Source organism: Rhinolophus hipposideros (genome assembly GCF_964194185.1).
Source record: "Rhinolophus hipposideros genome assembly, chromosome: X".
NCBI lineage: Eukaryota > Metazoa > Chordata > Mammalia > Chiroptera > Rhinolophidae > Rhinolophus > Rhinolophus hipposideros.
The window spans coordinates 84,418,412-84,439,864 of record NC_138046.1 but is presented as its reverse complement, the minus strand read 5'-3'; the positions used below and the strand labels follow the sequence as shown (position 1 = coordinate 84,439,864).

At 37.1% G+C, this 21,453-nt stretch overlaps 1 protein-coding gene across 13 annotated transcripts in view; it reads right to left on the bottom strand.

The window, feature by feature from the left end:
• The window catches only part of HUWE1 (HECT, UBA and WWE domain containing E3 ubiquitin protein ligase 1), a 162,086-nt gene that overhangs the window by 122,806 nt on the left and 17,827 nt on the right, over positions 1–21,453 (bottom strand). For all 13 annotated transcript variants that reach the window (XR_013992927.1, XR_013992928.1, XM_081042339.1 and 10 more), the window contains 4 exons: positions 8,319–8,385; positions 4,627–4,725; positions 3,535–3,741; positions 1,987–2,139 (listed from right to left, as the gene is read on the bottom strand). Coding sequence is in view for 11 of the 13 variants with exons in the window: in XM_081042339.1 (XP_080898465.1) it covers positions 1,987–2,139; positions 3,535–3,741; positions 4,627–4,725; positions 8,319–8,363 (504 nt within the window). In the remaining 2 variants the exon portion in view is untranslated. The remainder of the gene's footprint in view (positions 1–1,986; positions 2,140–3,534; positions 3,742–4,626; positions 4,726–8,318; positions 8,386–21,453) is intronic.

Below are 21,453 nucleotides of genomic sequence, written 5' to 3'. Positions count from 1 at the left end.
TGCGTACCTCCTAGCACTTAAAATTATATAGTTTTCTAATTCCTGCTAATAAGATACAGCTTTACAAAGCTGTATCTTGTTTATTTGTATTTCTCTAATTACTAGTGAGTCTGAGCATCTACGCTATTCACGTGCCGAATTCCCTGGTCTGTGAATTGTCTATTCATATCCTGTGTCTGTTTATCCTTGATTTGGAAGAACTCCTTGGATATTCTACATTAAGTCCCTTGTTAGTTAGTTTTAAACACTGCTAAACATCTCTCAATCTATCACCAGTCGGCTAACTGTTGTCTCTGGCAGTGTTGCTTAATGTTGTCCATAGACCAGCCGCTGGTTCCAACAATTGTTCAGACGTGTTATTGGTCCATGACAAAATGAGTTTGCAGCAGAATGATATTTAACCACATTAATAAGTACGCTGTTCAATTGGTATTTTTATTGATGAATAAAGCAGTGTGCTGACTTACATTCCAATGTAAGCACCTTAAGAGTAGCACTGAACTGTGATGTTTTTCCACTGAAAAAGAAATCTTAATTCTGATTACAAAATTCAAATTTTCACCATATGTTTTGTGCTTTAGGATTTTTAAGAATTCCGTCCTCATCAGATCACACTATATTTTTCTACATTATCTTCTCTTAAATTTATACTTTTACCCAATGTGGCTTATGTTAAAGACACTATCGTTGTTATTGTGAATATGGCCTTTTTTTCTGATCATTTTCTAACTGGTTATTACTAACGTAAGAAGGAGCTATTTGTTTCTGTATATTAATCATTTACTTGGATACCTCACTGTACTGTCATTAGTTCTAATAATTTTATATTGTCACCCCAAAAAACCAAGAGTCTCAATTCCATCACCTATAAATAACAAGTTTTCTATTTTAATGTTTATCCTTCATTTTTTCTCTTATATTGGTTAGGACCTCTTTTACAAATTTAAGTGGCAAAAGTAATAGGTGGCATTTGTATGTGACTTTTGAATTCAATGCAAATGTTTCAGTTCTTCTATGACTTCTGGTAGATAATTTATAAATTTACAGTTTCTTTTCCTAGCTTCCTAAGAGTTTATACTAGTTTTTGTTAATGCGCTGAATTTTATCAAATGCTTTTGAATCATCTAGTGAGATACGGCTTCTTTTTTCCTTTAACTGTTACTTAGGCATCCAATGTTGAACCGTCTTGCATTTTCTTAGTATCAAGAGACAATATTTACAATGTTTTTTAAAAAGGTGGTATGTCTGTATATACATATTTGTAAATCTAAGAAAATATGCTCAAATCTTAAAGAAGTCTCCATCTGGATGAATTACAGGTGGTTAATATTCTCTTTATAGTACTTAAAAATAGCCTGAAACTTGAGTTATTTCTGAGGTAATCCTTTAATCAGCTTTAAAAAAAAGTCATACTTATCAAGCTTTCTTCTCTAGTAATGGCTACCTCTTACCTCTCTCAAATCTGAGTACATATTAACAATGTGCCTCTAGGAACACTGGACAATAGTTTGGTTGAGTTCAACTTTTATATGAGAGCTTTTGCCTTCAATCACAAGCCAATTACTGAGCACAGCATTAAGTACCCTACATTTTCCTATTCTGAAACTACTCTTAAGGTAGACATACTAAATTCCCAGATGAAAACTGGTATCAGAGTTAATAAGCAAGGACAGGATGCAAATCCAGATCTTTTATTGTACCATACTTCCTTCCCAAGTAGAATCTGATTCTGAACTCTCTTTCTAGAAGAGAAATTGTGATTTTTGAACGAAGAGATTCAGCTTTGTGAACAGACATTCATGAAATTCCTCAAAATTATTTCACGTTAGTTTTTTTGAACCTAGCTAAGTGAGTTCCAACAGTTCTACTCAATTAGGCCAGTAAAGTTAGGGGCACTTATCCATTTTGACACTGTAAGAAACACTTGTGAAAAGGTACTATACAGTTCAATTTTTGTGCCTCTCCAACTCTTCACCCATGACTCACCTCAGCCAAATGTTGCAGCCGGGTTAGCAGTGGGGTTCTCTTATCAGATCCAAGGCGTGTGATATAGTTTGATCTTTTGCTAAACACATACAGTAGGTTAAGGACTGCCAGCACCACTTGCATATCAGAGGAAGCCAATAAAGTTGTCAAATGCTACAGGGGACAAAAAAGGGCAAGTTCATGGTATCAAGCACATTAGGCCTTGAAAACTTAAAAAGCCAATATAATAGATTTGTCAACATTTACAAAGCTATTGAGAAGTTTAACAGTACAAAAAATATATATTTGAGCACTTACAACATGCAACCTTGTCCCCCAGGAGCTTATAATCTAACAGCAAGTCAGAAGTCCAATAAAGTTAAAAAAAAATGAACAGGTGGGGACAGATTAACAAGAAACAGATTAACAAAGGAAGCAAATGTGACATTTTAATACATGGTGGAACTCAACAACACTGCCTCTAACTAGACTAAAAGTATTGTAAAAAAAAAAAAAGATCATTTTATGCTCCTTCTGTATCCTTTACGACAAATATAAAATTGAAATTAATTAAAATACAGGGTCCTTCATTTAGAAGCAAAAAGTTACCAACACCTAGTGGCATATGATTGTTAGGGTATAGTGTATTTAACAGTAACCCGAGAGTGGCTATTTTGGTTTTTTAATACAATCAAAACTCACCAATATGTTGAAGCATTTAGTCAGGGTTAAAATCAGTATGTAATTCAGCTAGAAATGAACCCAGGTATTTCCAGTTGCTGATTAGTCCGATGGCCATGGACTTTCTTTTACAGCTCATCTATTTCATCTTCAACACTGATTATCCACTCCCCACTTAAAACTCAAGTGCTGGGTCTTTAGTTCAGTTATTCCACTTCTTTTCCTAAGCTATTTTATTTCTCTATTTGTTTGTTCTGATTCTGATTGTTTCTTCACTGAAGACTTAGAAAAATTAACACACAACAGGGCACTTAACCAATAGTGATAATAAGTCTAAAAGTTAGGCTAAAGGAAAAGCATTTCTTCTTATAGTGATTTTAGACCAATTCAAAAACTCATGGATTCCTGCTCCCACTTTACTTTCTAAGAACACAGAGCATGTTATTAATATACATTTAGAGGAAAGGGGAGAAGAGATTGAAAAGCAGAACAACAAAACTTAGAAAAACAGTAAGTAATGTGTCAAGAAAATCAAACTATTTCTAATAGTTTAAAAGTAATTTTGGGCTGCTCTAATAACCTGGGACAAAGATCAATTCCTGCAAATTTCCAAGAATACTTCAACACATGTATTACATGCTCATTAATTTCTTGAATCACGAAAGACAGGGTGAAGGTGATATTAAAGAGAAAGAACTGTCCCATCAATCCTGTGAAGGGTGTCTATATCCAAGAAATAGCCTACGATTGTCTTTGACATGGAAAAATCCCAGAGCTCCATAATGAAAAGGAAAGAAGTAATCATCAGAGAGAAATAACCATTTCCTTAATCCTAGATATGAACAATTCTAGCTAAGAACAGATCACATAGGCTTGACCTTCTCCTACCTCTATGGAACTGTACAGATGCCGGGAAAAGCTGTACTCAATGAGCAAGGCTGTGAAGTTCAACACAGCCAAGAGGAGCATTTTCAGTTGTTCTTTTTCTGGCCTATCACACACGAGCATCCATGACATATTTTCTACTGTCTGTCCAGCATCTGCCAGAATTCCATCGAAGCGGTCCAACAGATCCACCCAGTGATATAACTCGCACTGGAGAGGGGAAGAGAATGAGGAAGATACAAGATTAAGGCAAAAGTACTATGTGGGTGCTTTGTAGCTCAGCTTTGCTACAATGGATTGTTGAACATGACACCTAGACAAGTTCTTTGCTTCTCTTCAATCCCACACCAGTATAGAAATCCATTGAGAAAGACTGTACTTTGAGCCATGTGGACCTGAATTCATTGTTTTATTTATATATATATAAATATAAATATATATTAATATATAAATATAAATATAATATATAAATATAAATATATATAAAAATATATAAAAATATAAATATATATAAAAAAATATATATACATATATATATATATATATATATATATATATATATATATATATATATATATATAGTGTGTGTGTGTGTGTGTTCTCTCCCTCCCTCCCCTCCCCTCGCTTTCACCAGCAGATGCCAAAAAACCCCTGGGAGAATTCTGGCTACATTCTGAGGGTCTACAAACACAAGGACCCTCCCTGCCAGAACTCATTTTATCAGAAGTGTTTATTTTTAATTATCTAAAGAAGATTCTTTTAAACTAAAAGTAAAAATTCTAAGACAATCTTAAACTCATATTGTCAGAGAAATTGAAGGAATTTTGTGGTTGAGATAACCTTTATCATCACCCATGTTAAATGTTCCTCTTCCTCAGCTAGCAAAATTTTTCTTTCACATTTCTTTCAAAACTTCCTTGGCAATCATTCACAGGCTAAAAGCTACTGATCTAGAGCTGAGCTAGACATACACCCAGGTGCTTAGTAAGTTATTCCTGAACGAGGCTACCTCATTATGGCTTCTCTCGTGTCAGAGCATACAAAATTACGTACTAGTCCAGGGAGCTCCGTCTTTGGGAGCATGGATTCACATACCTTTCCAATGTTCCATGTTTTGATCTGCTGCAGTTCCAAGAGGAGTTGCTCATCATTACAAACTTTGAGTTTGTCTATTAAGGCTCTGCAGTCTGCAGGCTGAGGAAAACAAACAGGTTTTCACAAAGTGTATTTCGGAGTATGAGGGAGACACAAAGAGGAAGAATTAGAAAAGAAATGCTTAAGCCAACACACTCAGCAATTTAACTTTTGATAGGATATACTACCCTGTTTCCCCGAAAATAAGACCTAGCCGGACAATCAGCTCTAATGCGTCTTTTGGAGCAAAAATTAATATAAGACCGGGTCTTATTTTACTATAAGACTGGGTATAATATAATACCAGGTCTTATATTAATTTTTGCTCCAAAAGACGCATTAGAGCTGATTGTCCGGCTAGGTCTTATTTTCGGGGAAACAGGGTACTTAAGAAAAGTAAAAATTTGCTTGATGATCACTTGGGTTTAAAATGGAAATCTTATAATGAAACAATCTATCTGAGCCTTTTTAAAACCCAGATAAATGTGTAGATTTAGACAAACTACTTGGAAGAGTACTGACAACAGAAATAAAGGAAACAAGCTAAACAAGAAAAACAAAATGAAGGACTCTGTACCATGATCTGAAAGTTAACCAGAATGCATAAGGAATGTTGAATCAGAGGAAAAGTTCTAGGAAATGCACAGTTAAAGGTGAAGATTAGTAACGGCTATATTTTTCTGCAACATGGAACCTTCCAATTGTAGGAGGGCAGAGAGATCCTGAACTTCGTAAAACTAGGACTCCATTCTTACTTGGGGTTTCCATTTCCATCCATTTCTGCTCTCTTTTACTGATGAAAAGGGCCTGTTTGTCAGGTAACAAGGTGTGGATTGAGTTTATAGTCAAGTTTCTGAAAGTGCGGGGGTGGGGGTGAAGGATAGGGACTGGGACAGAGAAGCCTCCTATTAACGATGGCAGCTGGAAGTGATTACACTTGCTCTTCAACTCTACAGCAGGATGGTATCCTGGGTATGGGCCTAGATTTGGAACCCAACAAATCTGGGTTCAGTTTTTAGTTTGATGTGTACTAAGCTATTTGATCATAATCAAGTCCAACCTCAAAGGCACAGTTTGCTTACAAGGAAAACAATCCTAATAACTACTTCAGAAATGTGAAGCTCAAATGTTTGCCACATACATAAAGCACTTAATGCACATGATAGGAGCTTAAATATTGAGAGAGAGCATACATACTACTATAAAGAGTATGGGCTTTGGAATTAGATAGTTGGTAAGCCCTCTTTGAATCTCAGTATCCTCCTCTGCAAATGAAGCAATGTTGTGAGATTTAAACTAGGGGTATTTTCAGCACTCAAAACAGAACATAGAACGAACAATAGGGGCTTGAGGTAAATGGTTTCCTTTAAGCTAAATCCCAAAAAATAAACAAGAAAATCAAGCTCATACAGAGAATAGACTGGTGGTTGCCAGAGGCAGGGAGTGGGTGAAATAGATAAAGGGGTTGAAAGGTAAATAAATAAATAAATAAATAAATAAATAAATAAATAAATAAATAAACAGTCTTTCTTAAAAATAATACCTAGTATTGACCACAGCAAGGCGAAATTGGGTATGCTGCTTGAGAAAAATAGGCATCTTTAAGCCTTAAAAACATACATAATCAATGATCTAAAAATTCCACTATGAGATTTTCCTAAATAATTTGCTAGCAGCTATCAAATGTTGTAAACCATGAATCTGTATACAGGTGTGACTCAAAGAACAAATCCTTAGCAATCCACTAGGTAAAAGAAAAAAATTTGCATTTCTCTGATTATCTACAAGGTTGAATTATTCTGCAAGTTTACTTTCTTCTTTTCTGACATGGCCTATGTACATTTTGTCATTGGGATATTTACATCTCCTATTGATTTAGCTAAAGATATTAACTACATCAGGTTACAAATATTTTCCCCAGCTTGTCATGTGTCTTTTTACTTTGGATATAATACTTTACATTTCCATTATTTGTATAGTTTAAGGCAAGTTTTCTTTCTGCTCTTCAATTTCCAAAAAAAATTTGAGTACCCAACTGTCAAAAACTAGATGCCAAAACAGATTTAAAAAAAATCAAAAGGAAATTAAAAGTATTTCCAAGACATCAAAAATGAATACTCAAGGGCCGGCCCGGTGGCTTAGGTGGTTAGAGCTCCATGCTCCTAACTCCGAACGCTGTCGGTTTGGTTCCTACATGGGCCAGTGGGCTCTCAAACACAAGGCTGCCAGTTCAATTCCTCGAGTCCTGCAAGGGATAGTGGGCAGCGCCCCCTGCAAATAGTAACGGCAACTGGACCTGGAGCTGAGCTGCGCCCTCCACAACTAAGACTGAAAGGACAACAACTTGAAGCTGAATGGCACCTTCCACAACTAAGATTGAAAGGACAAAAACTTGACTTGGAAAAAAGTCCTGGAAGTACACACTGTTCCCCAATAAAGTCCTGTTCCCCTTCCCCAATAAAATCTTTAAAAAAAGTCATCATAAAACTATTTTTAAAAAATGAATACTCAATATGTATGGCATTCAATGAAAAAAAGACATTCCAATGTCAAATACTAAAATAAACAGTGTGTGCAGACAATGGATAAAAGTCCAATAAATTTAAAAATCTATGTTTTAAAGTATGCAAGTTACAACAGTGAAATATTTTTTCCCCGCCTATGAACAAAAATTTAAAAGATAATAATAATGCTGGAGAGGGTATGGGAAGCCAGCACTTCTCATACTCATTAGTGTGACACCGAGTGAAAATGTCAAGAGAACTACCCATGCAATAATCTTTTAAAAAGACTGGAAGAAATATAGCAAAGTGTTAATAGTGATACCTGTGGGTGATACTTACCAGATAATTACCTAGTTTTTAAAAAACCTAGTGGCCTGTATTTAGAAAATGAACTAATTATGCACCAGATACTTGGCTAAGCACTACCTCCCATCAAGGAGCGAGGAATTCTCAACCCCGTTTTACAGGTGTGGAAACCTGGCAAGTTAAACTCTCAGCCACAAAAATCTGGTAAGACTCAAACCCAAGTCTAATTCCAAAGCAGCCTGTGCTCCTTAAACCACAGCACCTGAGGTCTACAAGAGGGCCATAACAATGCAATACTTTCTTAATCTCAGAACTCAGTTTAAGCTAGATGATAGAATATTGGGCTGAAACTGGGATTTCTACTGTTGACATAGGATCAAATGACATGGCCAGCTAACACATGGGTTAAGCTGAATTGCATGCTTAAGAATCAGTAATAAGGAAAGCTAAACACTGGCCTCACAAGAAATCTACTAAGAAAGGTGTTACCACTTTAATTTTCTAGGAAACAAAATTGAGAAAGATCCCACAAGTACAGAAAGGATTTTACCCCACATCTGCTTTTTCCATTATGCCCTACAGCCTTTCAATGCATAGGAACAGCAGCCAGAGAGCCTACTTTAAGTACATAGAGCTACAAAATGTTTAGTGCTCACTTTCCACTGGTCATTAGCTTATTCACTTTTTTAATCAGGGAAGTTAAAAAGAAACTGTGTTTCAAGACAAGTTGCTGTTTTACTGCTTTGTATATATGTGATGATATAGTTGGAAGATCGGTATGGGTGAACTGACTGCAAGGATTTTATTCTGAAAAGAAAAAACAGCAAACTTTTGGATACTTACAGCCTCAGTAGGTGTCTTCTTCAGTTTAGTCCTGTCTACTTTCATGTTTTCGATTTTGTTTTATAACCTGAAAATTAAATCCCCAAACAAGTGAGAATTAAAGTTGCAATTTTGAACTCTACATGCTTAGACACAAATAATATAGAATGAAGAACATGCAAAATGCTTAAAATAAAAACTCTGGCGTTGTGATGCTACGTCAACTCAGAGGCACAGCTATGAGGCAGGGAGGAGGAGGAGTAAACAATCCAGATAAAACTGGCCCACATCCATATGTTGCAAAAGTCTGTAACCAATTTAAGCTACAATTAAAATGTCTGTTTTTTTTATTTACAAACCTCTTAAACTCATAATTGAAAAGACCATGTATGATAGTGAAAAACTGTAAAGGATCTAATGTCCAAATGTTAAAAATATTGCACACAATTGTATGTAACAGCACACAAAGATGTTCGCGGTAAAAGTTACAAAACAGAATGAACAGTATAAACCTATGTCTAAAACAAAAACGTAGATGGAAAGGATAAATCAAAAGGTCAACTCACTGCTAACCAAAAGGACTGTATTTGATTGTTTTATCTGTGCATCTTTATCTCTCACCGTTTTTAACCAATAAGAATATAATAGTTGTGTTATAAGAACAAAGGCAACACAATACTTCTATTTTTTAATTAGAAAATGAGGTATAAGACTCCCACTATAAATATCCTGAACACAGAATCAATCAAGGCCATGTAACTTGGAAGGCTCAAAAGTGAACAAGTCTGACTAGACCCACAGCATAAACCTAGGCGATCTTTGATGACAGATGGGTCCTTCAAGATGCTCTGGCCAAGGCTCAGGAAGAAATAAAGGTTTTTTTCCATTAGCAACTAGGACACATGCAGAGAAGTGACTTGCAAGCTCTTTACATAACAAAGATTCTGCTGCTAATAATGTATTTGCTACAAAGCAGTCACTGGAAGTCAATGTCCCTCCCTGAAGAAGGCGGTCATAATGTAAAGCTGACCAAGCACAAGTATAAATTTTAGGCAACTGTTGGCCTGGATTTAGTCCAACATACTCAGTACTGTAGAAATAACATATATTTGCCTGTATGACCGGCATCCATTCAACCAATGGGCATTCCGGAAGAGGTGAAAGAGTTCTGGTGAAAAATCCAGAAACCACTCCTGAAGGAAAAAAGATGTTTACCCTCTACAGTACACATTTAAAGTATGTGATTCCAGATTACTTTTTAAAAATTTACTTCAGCATCTAATAGAAAATGAACAAAACGTCTGTGGTCAACAACTTCCAACTATCTAAAATGAGGCCAAGAAGATTCTGGCAACAATCAGATCCATGTAGTAGACACTGTAAGTGAGCTATTTATATATTTACTCAGGCTTGATTTTTCTCACAAAACTTCTCACACCCATCACTTAAAGCAAGTGGCTAGCACACGACTGAGGCTGCAATCATTTGCTGGGAGGCTATTAGACTGCCTGTGCTACATACAACACCATACAACCCAAATCCCTGAATGCTTTTCCTCCAAAATTAGGAACAAGCAAGTCCATTCTCACTTTTATTCAATACAGTGTTGGAACTTCTAGCCACTGCAATAAGAAAAGGAACTAACAGGTATGGAATCAGAAAGGAAGAAATAAAACTGTGCCTATTTGTAAATGACAGAAGATTATCTAAGTAGAAAATCCCAAGGAATCTACAGAAAAACCTCCCAGAATAAGTACTCAGCAAAATTGCAGGATGCAAGATAAATATACACATATCAATCATATGTCTATATATTGGCAATGGACACGTGGACTCCAAACTTTAAAGTACAACATGACTCACAATTGCTCAAGAAAAAAATGAAATACTTAGGTGTAAATCTAACAAAGCATGTACAAGATTTGTATGCTAAAAATTACAAAATGTTGATTTTAAAAAACCAAAGATCTACATACATGAAGAGATATACCATGTTCATGGATTAAGAAGACTCAACATAGTAAATATGTCAATTCTACTCAAATTTATATATAAGTTTAATGCAGTGCTTATCCAAAACCCAGCAAAGATAAGTTTGTAAACTGAAATTATTCTAAAATGTATATGGAAGGCAAAGGGCCACAATGGCTAAAGCAATTTTGAAAAGAAAGAAAAGGGAGGATCACTGTCCAATTTTAAGACTTGTTACATATATCTATATATCTCTACAGTAATCGCTACTGTATCTAGTATTTTAGGAGGTACAACAGACACATATATCCATGGATCAGAGATCCATGCAAATATGTCCAACTGATTTTTGAAAAAGGAAAAAGCAATTCAATCAAAGGATAGTTTTATTTGTAAATGGTACCAGAGCAAGTAGACATCTACAGGCAAAAAAGATGAACTCCAACGTAAGTCTCATACTTTATGTAAAAAACAGCCACATGGAAAACAGTATGGAGGTTCTTCAAAAAATTAAAAATATGATCCAGCAATTCTACTTCTGGGTATTTACCCAAAGGAAATGAAAACACTAACTTGAAAAGATATATGCACCCCCATATTTATTATAGCAGTATGTACAGCAGCCAATACATGGAAACAACCTATGTGTCCATCAATGGATAAATTGATTTTTAAAATGTGGTGTACACAGACACACACACACACACACACAGTGGAATACTATTCAGTCACAAAAAAGAAAATCTTGCCATCTGCAACCACATGGATGGACCTTGAAGGCATTATGCTAAGTAAAATAAGTCAGACAGAGAGAAAGAAATACTGTACGCTCTCACTTCTATATGGAATCTCAAAAACAAACAAACAAAAAAACCTGAACTCATAGCTACAGAAAACAGATTAGTGGTTGCCAGAAGTGGGGTTGAGGTGAATAAAATGGGTGAAGGTGGTCAGTAGGTACAAACTTCTAGTTATACTGAGTCATTATGTTGTACACCTGAAACTAATATAATGTCATCATAGACCTAAATGTAAAACTATAAAACTTAACAGAAGAAAATATTTGCAAACCATATACAGTATCTAAAATATATAAAGAACTCTCAAACATCAACAGTAAAAAACCCAAGCAATCCTCCAAAACAAGAGCACTGAGTAACTTGTGCAAACAACTCACAACTATTTTACTGGTTTAAAAAAATGCAGATGTGATCACCCGCAAATCTTTACACAAGTGTCTAACTTTAACTAAAGCTGTTTGGACTTGGGATTCTGTACCTGTCAAGGGTTTAAACTGAGAACAATGGACTCTGGCTAACTAAAGAAAAGTGATTTACTGGAAGGATAGCTGATAGCTCACAGAACCAACAGGAAGGCTTAGAGACCCACACTAAGGAAACAGGAGGGAACCAAGGAAACAATGCAGCTGGAACCTCCCACAGACACAGCTTAGTTGGGGTACCTCCACTGCCAACACCAGACTCTGGATGTCTAGAAGCTACTGCTGGTGGTGGAATGATTTCTAAATGGTCTCAGGTTATTTACCTCAGGTATCAGTGACTCCAGATGCAAAGTCCCAAGTGTAAGCATCTAACTGGTCAAGCACAGGTCCCATGCGCATGCCCTAGCTGTTGAGGTTCTGGGAGAGCAAGTGCATTTGGCTTTTTCAGTTTCCCCAGTGTTCGGGTTCCAAACTTTTTACAAACAGATTCAGATGATTGGCACCCAATTAAAAAAAAACAAGCCAAAACAAATAAAAAGACACACACGTCCCCATAACAAGTGCATGTTAACCTGATTTCCATAATTTTGTTGCAAGAAAACATCTATAGTTTAAAAAGGAAAGATATCACTGTCTATGAGACATCAATTAAGAAACATTCAAGATTTTTTTTTTGCACCGTTATTCTATTTCTAAGCCAATTTCACAGGGAGAATATTTTTGAGTGCCCATTACAAGCTAGACAATACTTAGTCTAGCTAGACAATACTTAGGCTGGTGTTTCCCAAAGCATTTTAGGGTATCTTGCTCCATGAAGGAAGACAAGGTTCCAGTAATTTGGTAAATGTTACAAATGACATTTCTTTTTCCTGTAGGACAGTCACATGGCTGACAATACTAACAGCTCCAAGAAATCTCGGGTAAAGGAAACTTATTAGGGCAAAGAACCGGTTTTTAAGTGATATATACTGTAAGTCCATCAACCTAAGTATCCCAAAGAGTACATTTTGAGACATGCTGCCCAGGGGCTTCATATAATTAATTGTTTTTCATACAATCCTCACCACTCTAGCCAAGTTTTGACTCCATTTACAGATAGAAAACTGAGGCTCAGAGAAATTAAGTACCTTGCCTGGTTAATGAATGTTGGCACCAAGATCTAAATCCAGGCTTTTCTGACTCCCAAGTGCATGCTTTAATAAACATGCTGTTCACTTTACTAGTTCTGTTACTATAATAAATGCCTGCAGATGAAAACATAAATTTGTGACAGATTCTTCTACATTGTTGGATCCTATTGTTCAAAAAACCATGGCAAGAGAGGAAACTGGGGCACAAGGTGAGAGGTTGAGATATTATCAATCTCATTAATGATGGGAACAAGTGACTGGGGAATGAATTCTACCTAATGCTTATAAGTTAAATAGGTGAAAATCCCATTACATAAAAAAGTGTCTAACAAAAAGAAGTTAGTTCTAAACTAATTCCTGAACATGGCCTCTGCCTTTGTTGGGTCAGACCAGAACTCTGAGTGTTAAGAAATCTCTACATGTAATAAAACATTTCTTCCTAAATTCAGGTTTGATCAACTTTAAGAAAACTAACGAATTATTACCGAATGAACCACCATCCGTAGCTATTACCATGACTTCCATTTAATTACCCATTTCTTTTACCACTTCTTCATTCCCCCAAACTTCATTTACCTGTGAGGTTTGAGTCTCCGTTTTGTCGGGTTTACATCAAGGTAAGTGTGTACAATTAAAATAGACCGAGGAAAGGGGCTCTTTAAAGGGTAACCCACTGTGGTCACCTACAGCTCATCAAACTTACAGTGACTTTCCACATTGAATTACCTTAAGGGCAGAAAACCTGTAGTTCCCAAATCTGGCTCAATAGCAGCACAGTGTAGTGGTAGACTAGCCTCACTATTCAAAGTATGGTCCAAGGATCAGCAGCAGTGACACCACCCCTAGGAGTTATTAAAAATGCAGACTCTCAGGCCCCATCCAGGCCCGGGGAATCAACCTGTATTTTAAGATCTTCAGGTGACTTATATATTAAAGTCTGAGAAACAAAGATCAGCATACATGCTCGGAATCAGGAAATGCAGGTTACAATCACCGCTGTGTCACTTACTGTACAAGCATGGACAAATCAGCCTCTGTGCACTTCTGTTTCCTCAACTGTGAAACAGGGATAACTGATCTCCCCACTTACACACGTTCATCCAGTACACTCTCGAGAGCAGCAAAAGCAATCTTCTTAAAACATAAATCAGCTCATGTTACTTCCTTGCTTAAAACCTTTCACCGGTTTCCCTAGAATTATATCCAAACTCTAACCATGGCCCATAGGGCCCTGGCATGATTTGGCTCCTGGAATGCTCTCCAGTCTCCTCTCTTCACAACCACATCAGTCTTTCCATTTAGTTTCTGGAACACTCTAAGTTCTAGCCTCTAGACCTTTACAAGTGCCATTCCCACTGGAAGGCTTCTGCCCCACACTCCCATTCTTCCCATAGCTAGTTCCATTTGAACAACCAAATGAAATAAGACCCAAAGTGGCTTCCCATCACAACCCATCTAAAGCTGGCCTAATTGTTATTTTTCTATTAGAGTACCCTCCCTGTTTCCTTTCACAGCCAAGTATCAATCAATCCAACTGGTTTGATATTTCTACAGTGTTAAGTTCTTGGCATCTAGCACAAAATCTTCCACATTGATAGGTACATATGTATTTGTAGAATAGAGTTCAGGAAAGAAATATGCACTGAGAAAAAAATCTGTGACTGTCGGCATACACAGAACTTGAAGCCACAGGTGTGGAGACGATCACTTACAGAGAAGAAGCCAGAACTGAGTTCTTATTTGATCTAACATTTGAAGGTAAGGCAAAGGAGGAGAACCCGGCAAAGGAGAGGCTGGTGAAGTACAAGCAAAACTAGTTCACGGTATCACGAAAGACAAAAGATGGCAAGACTGACACTCAATGGGGTCAAATGTCAAAATGAGACATGTCCAGAAAACACGCGTTGAAATTGGGAAGAGATAACCTGAGCAGTATTTTCAGTGGGGTCGTGGGAAAGGAAAACAAACTGGAGTGAGTCAGGGAATCAATGGGAAGTGAGGCAACATACATAGTATGTGTAAAAAAAAAAAAACAAAACTCTTTTGAAAGGTTGGCTGTAAATGCAAGCAGAGAATTATGGGGTCATTACAAGGTAGAGGGGAAGAGAAGATAATGGAAAGAAAAATTCCTAAGAAACTGAGCGTAGGGGACTGCTTAGATTCACTATTTCACTTATCTTAAGGAACACTCATGGATTTTGAATAACAAATACTAAACAGAAGTAGGACAATCCTCTCCCTCATCTGTTAAAACTCAACTGAGTGTCCTATGTGCTTACATTGTATCCCGTACCTATCAACTTCTCTATTAATGAGAAAATGTCTGCCACAGGGTGGGCAAGAAAAACAATCCACCTGGGAAGCAAGAAACATGCATTATCAGTGGTTGCCTCTAGATGGCAGAATAACACAGTTTTGTTCATGCTTCATGCTTTCAGATTCAAATTTTCTATAATCATGCATCCATTTACAGTGAGAATTTTTCTATTGTACAATTTTTAAGGTAGAAAACAATGACTTCTGAGCCAAAGGGCGTGCATCAAATTAAGAACAAATCATGTAAACAAATGTCTTGGATTGGCTTGCTGCTGCCTGCTCTTGGAGCTTCTTTTTCTGTCTTCTGTTGTTTAATCCTCGAGTTTGGCACACTTGAGCAAGCACTCAATATTTATTGATTTGGTTTATTATTGGTAGATTAAGAAACGCTGCACACATGTACGGGAGTGTGGATGAATCAAAGTCAGCCTAAAATTCCCACTGAGATCATGGAAAACCATTATGGCAGTTTTTAATCAAAAATGCTTAGAAAACGCTAAACTCCAATGTGCCACAAAGCAAAATACTCGGTTTTTGCCCCGCGGTGAGTCAGTCATTCCCTTCAGCTCTCTGCAGTCTCAAAGCAAATTCAGGTGAGAACTGCCTGGACCATCCATCCTGTCTGGAAGCAGCAAGCCGAATCTTGAAACCCAGCCTGCTATTCACTATTTCTTTACAGAGGCACAGGCATAACACATTTGTTAAAGGAGACACAGTGGATTGTCAGGCCTTTCCATCCAATCTAGTGTTTGATTATTTACATTAATATCCACCCAACAAATACTCTGAGGATCCATTTATCATAATAACAGCTAATATTTACTGACCACCTATTATGCATTATCTCTAATCTTTGTAAAAACTTGGAGATGAAGATTGTTCCCAATTTACTGAGGCCAAAGTAGCCATATACCCAGTGCTATAACCTGGATTCAAACCAAATGTGCTCGGCAATTCCACCATACACACAATGTCTGTATGCACAGTCTACCCCCCACCCCCCCACCCCCCAGACACCCAGATCCCTATTCTTGGCCACATAAAGTATGACCCTGAGGATTGCTGACCTAGATTTTATGGAACACGGATAATAAGATGTAACAATAAAGCAAACTGGTAAGAGTGTACAGATGTAGAACCATAATGTTGTACACTTGCAAATTGTTACTAACCAATGTTACCAATAAATTTTTTAAAAACTGCATGCAGAAAAAACCAGCAGTGCATACTGTAGTAACTGTTTAACAAATACACACAACAATACTAAAACAACTGAAAAACAGCCTTTACTCACCCAAGACAAATCTGGAAATTATCTGCAGAAATACCTCGACAGTGTCTCCCTCAAAATCTGCAAACACTATGACTCAGGTTAAGTGTATATGCTTGCTTACTTACTCTTGGTGCTTTTCTGCACTTCAGTATATTCAAAGAAAACAAGGGTAGGGATACCAAATAGGAATCTGATACCTCCAACACTGACTTTGGAGGTAAGAATGGTGTCAGAACACATCCCCTACACATCCTCTACCCTACTGTACTGGGAAGCTGAAGATCCAGAAGTTATCCTTCTGGTCATTACTCCCAATTACTTAGAAAAACTGGCATCAAAAGAATTTGGCAACAAAACAGGGCTCAAATATGGCAGATCAGTTTTGCCAGTAGGGAAGAAATGACGCCATGCCAAGGATCCCTTCTTAGCACTCCCAACAAAAAATAAAAACAGCAATGAATGCTGTCACTTAGGCAAAGTAAGAAAAGACCCTCATCTACACACTTTTTATTAAATTTATTGGGATGACATTGGCTAATAAAATTATATAGGTTTCAAGTGTACAATTCTGTAATACATCATCTATACGTTGCATTGTGTGTTCACCACCCAAAGTCAAATCTCATTCCCTTACCATCATACATTTGACTCCCTTTACCCTTTTCTATCTCCTCTCCCCCTTTCCCTCTGGTAACTATCATACTGTTCTCTGTGTCTGTGAGATTCCGTTTGTCTTGTTTGTTTCTTTCAGTTTTATATTCTACATGAGTGAAATCATATGGTTCTCAACTTTTTCTGACTGATTTTGCTTAGCATGATAATCTCAAGATCCATCCATTTGTTACAAATGGCAGTATTTCATCTTTGTCATGGGCAAGTAATATTCCATTGTATGTGTGTATATACACATCTTCCTAACCAATCATCTATCGAAGGACACTTTGGTTGTTTCCAAGTCTTGGCCAACTAAAGCTGAAAAGAACATTGGAACACATACATCTTTATGGATAAAAGTTTTCAAATTTGGGGGGTAGATACCCAGGAGACGGATTGCTGGGCTGTATGGTAATTCTATTCTTAATTTTTTGAGGAATCTCCATACCGTTTTCCATAGTAGCTGCACCAATTTACATTCCCACCAACAGTGTATGAGGGTTCTTTTTTCTCCACAGCCTCTCCAACATTTATTATTTGTCTTGTTGATGACAGCCATTCTGACTGGGGTGAGGTGATATCTCATTGTGGTTGTTATTTGCATTTCTCTAACAGCTAGTGATGTTGAGCATTTTTTCATGTATCTGTTGGCCGTTTGTATGTCTTCTTTGAAGAAGTGCCTGTTCAGGTCCTCTGCTCATTTTTTAATTGGATTGTCTGTTTTCTTTTATTGTTGATTTGTATGAGTTCTTTATATATTTTGGATATTAGCCCCTTATCAGAGGTGTTGTTTGCAAATACCTTCTCCCATTCAGTTGGTTGCCTTTTGGTTTTGTTGATAGTTTCTTTGGCTGTGCCAAAACTTTTTAGTTTGATACAGTTCCATTCATTTATTTTTGCTTTTACTTCCCTTGCCTTTGAAGTCAAATCCATAAATTCCTCTCTAAGACCAAGGCCCATAATCTTGTCTACACATTTCAAATTGATGCTCCGGAATAATCCTAATTTACCCTTTAAGAATGATGTCTCCCATCCCCTTCCTTGTGGCTAGATTTGGCACAAAAAATCAATTATAACAATGACTGGTCATTCCCTATCCCATCACATCGAATTTCAAAGATGCAAGTGCTTTTTTAATCTTGCCCACTTCTAACAGAAAATTAAGACATAAGCCTTTAAACTAATACTCATTATTCAAATGCCAAGAACTTAACCATAGAAAAGCCTGTCACTATCTGATAGGTGAACTTCACTCAGAAGGGCCAGAGGCAGCATTCAGTTAATTCAGGAAAACAAACCCATCAGAAATCAGGCTACTTAAGAAATATCTTTAATATAATTTACTTAAAAAATAAATGTGGAGTTCTCAACCCTGGCTATGCAAAATCAACCAAGGCTTATTTTGAAAATTAAAAACGTCTGGCTATACAAGGTGTGGCTAACAAGATGTGATCAAAATATACGGTGTATTTAATTTAAATAAAAATGTTATTTAAATTTAAATTATAATTTAAATAAAAAATTATTACAGTAAGACATTGCCATTAATTCCCCTCAAAACACTCCCCCCCTCGCTTCGAACATATTCCATCATTCTCGCCACTTTCTGAAGCAGTTCTGGAAGTCCTCTTCCATGTGTCTTTATCCTCCACCATCACAACGCTCCGTGTCACACATCGCTTCTGGTATATGGCAATTTGTGTCAAATAAAAACATTATGGTGTGTCCTCATCCACCTTATTCACTGGATCTGGCACCGTGTGACTTCTGGCTCTTCCCCAAAGTCTAAATGGCCACGAAAAGTAAACGTTTCGAATCGATACTACTGCAACTAGATACATTCATGAAAGAGAACTTCCAGAACTGCTTCAGAAAGTGGCAAGAAGGATGGGATAGGTGCGTTTGAAGTGAGGGGGAGCATTCTGAAGGGGGTTAATGGCAAAGTGTCTTTTACGGTAATATTTATTATTTATTTAAACATTCACCGTATTCTTTGATCACACCTTTATATACTCAGTAGATATGAAGTGGAAATTTTTTTTTCTTTCTTTTTCTTTTCCCAAGCTGTACAGGTGATTTAGCTGCATGACCAGACTTGAGAGGCACTTTATTAGATATTTATTGTTTTGCCAGTTTGATATTCATGTAGGAATCTGCTTTAAAATAATGAGGGAGGGAATGGAGTCTAAATAAAACAAGAATAGCTTGTGTTAACTGTTGAAGCTGGGTAATAGGTACATGGGGGTTAATTACACTATTTTCTAACTTTTGCGCATGTTTGAAAATCTCTTAAATTAAATATGTTTTAAATTAAGACGTTAGCCTAGGGCTGGCCGGGTGGCTCCGGTGCTTGGAGCGCCGAGCTCCGAAAGCGGAGGTCGCCAGTTCAATTCCCACATGGGCCAGTGAGCTGCGCCCTCTACAGCTAAGACTGTGAACAACGGCTCTCCCTGGAGCTGGGCTGCCGTGAGCAGCCAGAGGTTGGTGAGAAGTGAGCAGCCAGAGGTTGGTGAGAACTGCCGTGAGCTGCTGTGAGCAGCTGACTGACAACCAGAGACCGACTGCCTCAGCGGGGGTGGGAGTGCAAGGCCCATAACACCAGCACGGGCCAGGGAGCTGTGTCCTACACAACTAGACTGAGAAACAACAGCCTGACCCGGAGTGGCAGGGGGAGGCAGAAGAAGGAAAAGAAAAAAAGAAAAAGGACTTTATCCTGCCAGCTGCCTCCATTCCACACCACCACACACACACTGCTGCCAGAGCAATCTCCCTCAAATTCAAAATCTACCTACATCAAGTGAAAACTCCCTACCTAACCCAGCATCCAAGACCTCTAGGACCTAGTCCCTGCTTACCTTTCTTACCAGGGCCACATTATATAATATCCCCCTAGGCTCCGCACATGCTTTAATCATGAACAAGCTTTTTAGTTTCCTTGCCATTCAAGACTTTTGATACTTTCACTCAAATAGCTCTCTGCTAAAATGGCTACTCTATATATCCTCTAGAGCTCAGCTTAAATGTTTCCTTCTTAAAACATTCTTAAATGTTTCTCTATGAAGCTATTTCAGATATCCCCTCCCCAAGGAAAATTGATCATTCCCTCCTTTGTGCCCCCACTGTACCCTCAATCAACACCCTCTGTTTACTTACACATCCATCTCCCCACTAGAGTGAGTTCTGTATGAGTGGGACTGTGTCTATTTATCTGTATTCTTGTCACCAGCATAAAAACTGTCACTTAGTATAGTAATAAACGAATGAATGACTATCCAGTAAATGTTTAATGTATCCAGTAAATAATCCAAACATTAAAACTCTTTTGATGAAATTTTCCACTGATAAAAACAATTTATGTGATTTATTCAATCTGTATCTTTCCATTCAACAAATACTACATAAATGAACGTTTCATATGCCACATATATACATATATGGCATTGTGATGGTTGCTGTGAGATAGCCAGGTGTACAGAAATGTAAAAAAGAAAAAGGGAGATTAGAAGCAATGGTAATGTAAAAGCCAATGAAAGTCAGTACACAAAAACAAACAATTAAATTACAACTTCCTAGTGGCCAAAGCAAAGCTGAAAATCATTAACAAGATCAACACAGTACATAAGATAAATCCTTACATAACACCAACCATAACCTTGCTTTTTAAAAACTTTGGGTTTTTAGAGATTAAAGTTGCATAAAGCAGAAAACATCTTTAGCAAAAGTGAAACAATTAGCCCAGCTTTCACCTTTGGGCATATTGCTTTAGTCTAAAAAATATATACACTAGGAAATTAGACAGGCTGTCAAATACAATAAAGACAGTAGAGGAAACCAAGAAGAATTCCAATCCTTTTGCATTACTCAGCTCCAATTCTGTCATATCCCCAAGTTTACAAAGAAATATGCACCATCTCTAAAGATTAAACCTCCTCTATGTAAGGGGGAATTCTTTATTCCAGGATAAAAAAATCCTCTAGATCCTGTATCCTGACGCAAGGTAGAAAAAGGCACAAATCTTCTATAGAAAAGCTAGATTAAGTATATTTCTAAATAAAAGCTAGGTTTTAATGTCTTAATATATTCTGACAAAAGATGTATCTATATGGGGGGAGAAAGAGAGACCTCAGTAATGGATTTATGTATTACCATACATGTTGATTACTTTTTTTTTTATTTAAAGATAGACACTGAGGAATACTACTGGAAGAAAGTCAAAATGAAGTAAGAGGACAACAGCACAACGGAAATGTCTGGGAGTCAAAGAGAACCAGGCTTCAATTCCATTTACTAGCTGCATAATCTTAGACAAGTTACTATACCAGCCAGTAACTTCTGAAAAATAAACAATACAGCCTACCTCATAGGACTGTGCCTGGCAAAGAGTAAGCCATATTATTATTTGTTCTATTTCTTTTAGTTCCAGATTAAACTAAGGGCAGCAATCTTAGGCTGGATCAATCTCTATCAAAAGCAAAAAACAGCTGGTCTTTCCAACCCTTCTATATGTCATCTGCATATGAAGGAGGAAAACCTAAGTTCATTGACAACAAAGCTTAAAAACAAAGCCCTCAGAAAAAAGATCAAGTCCCA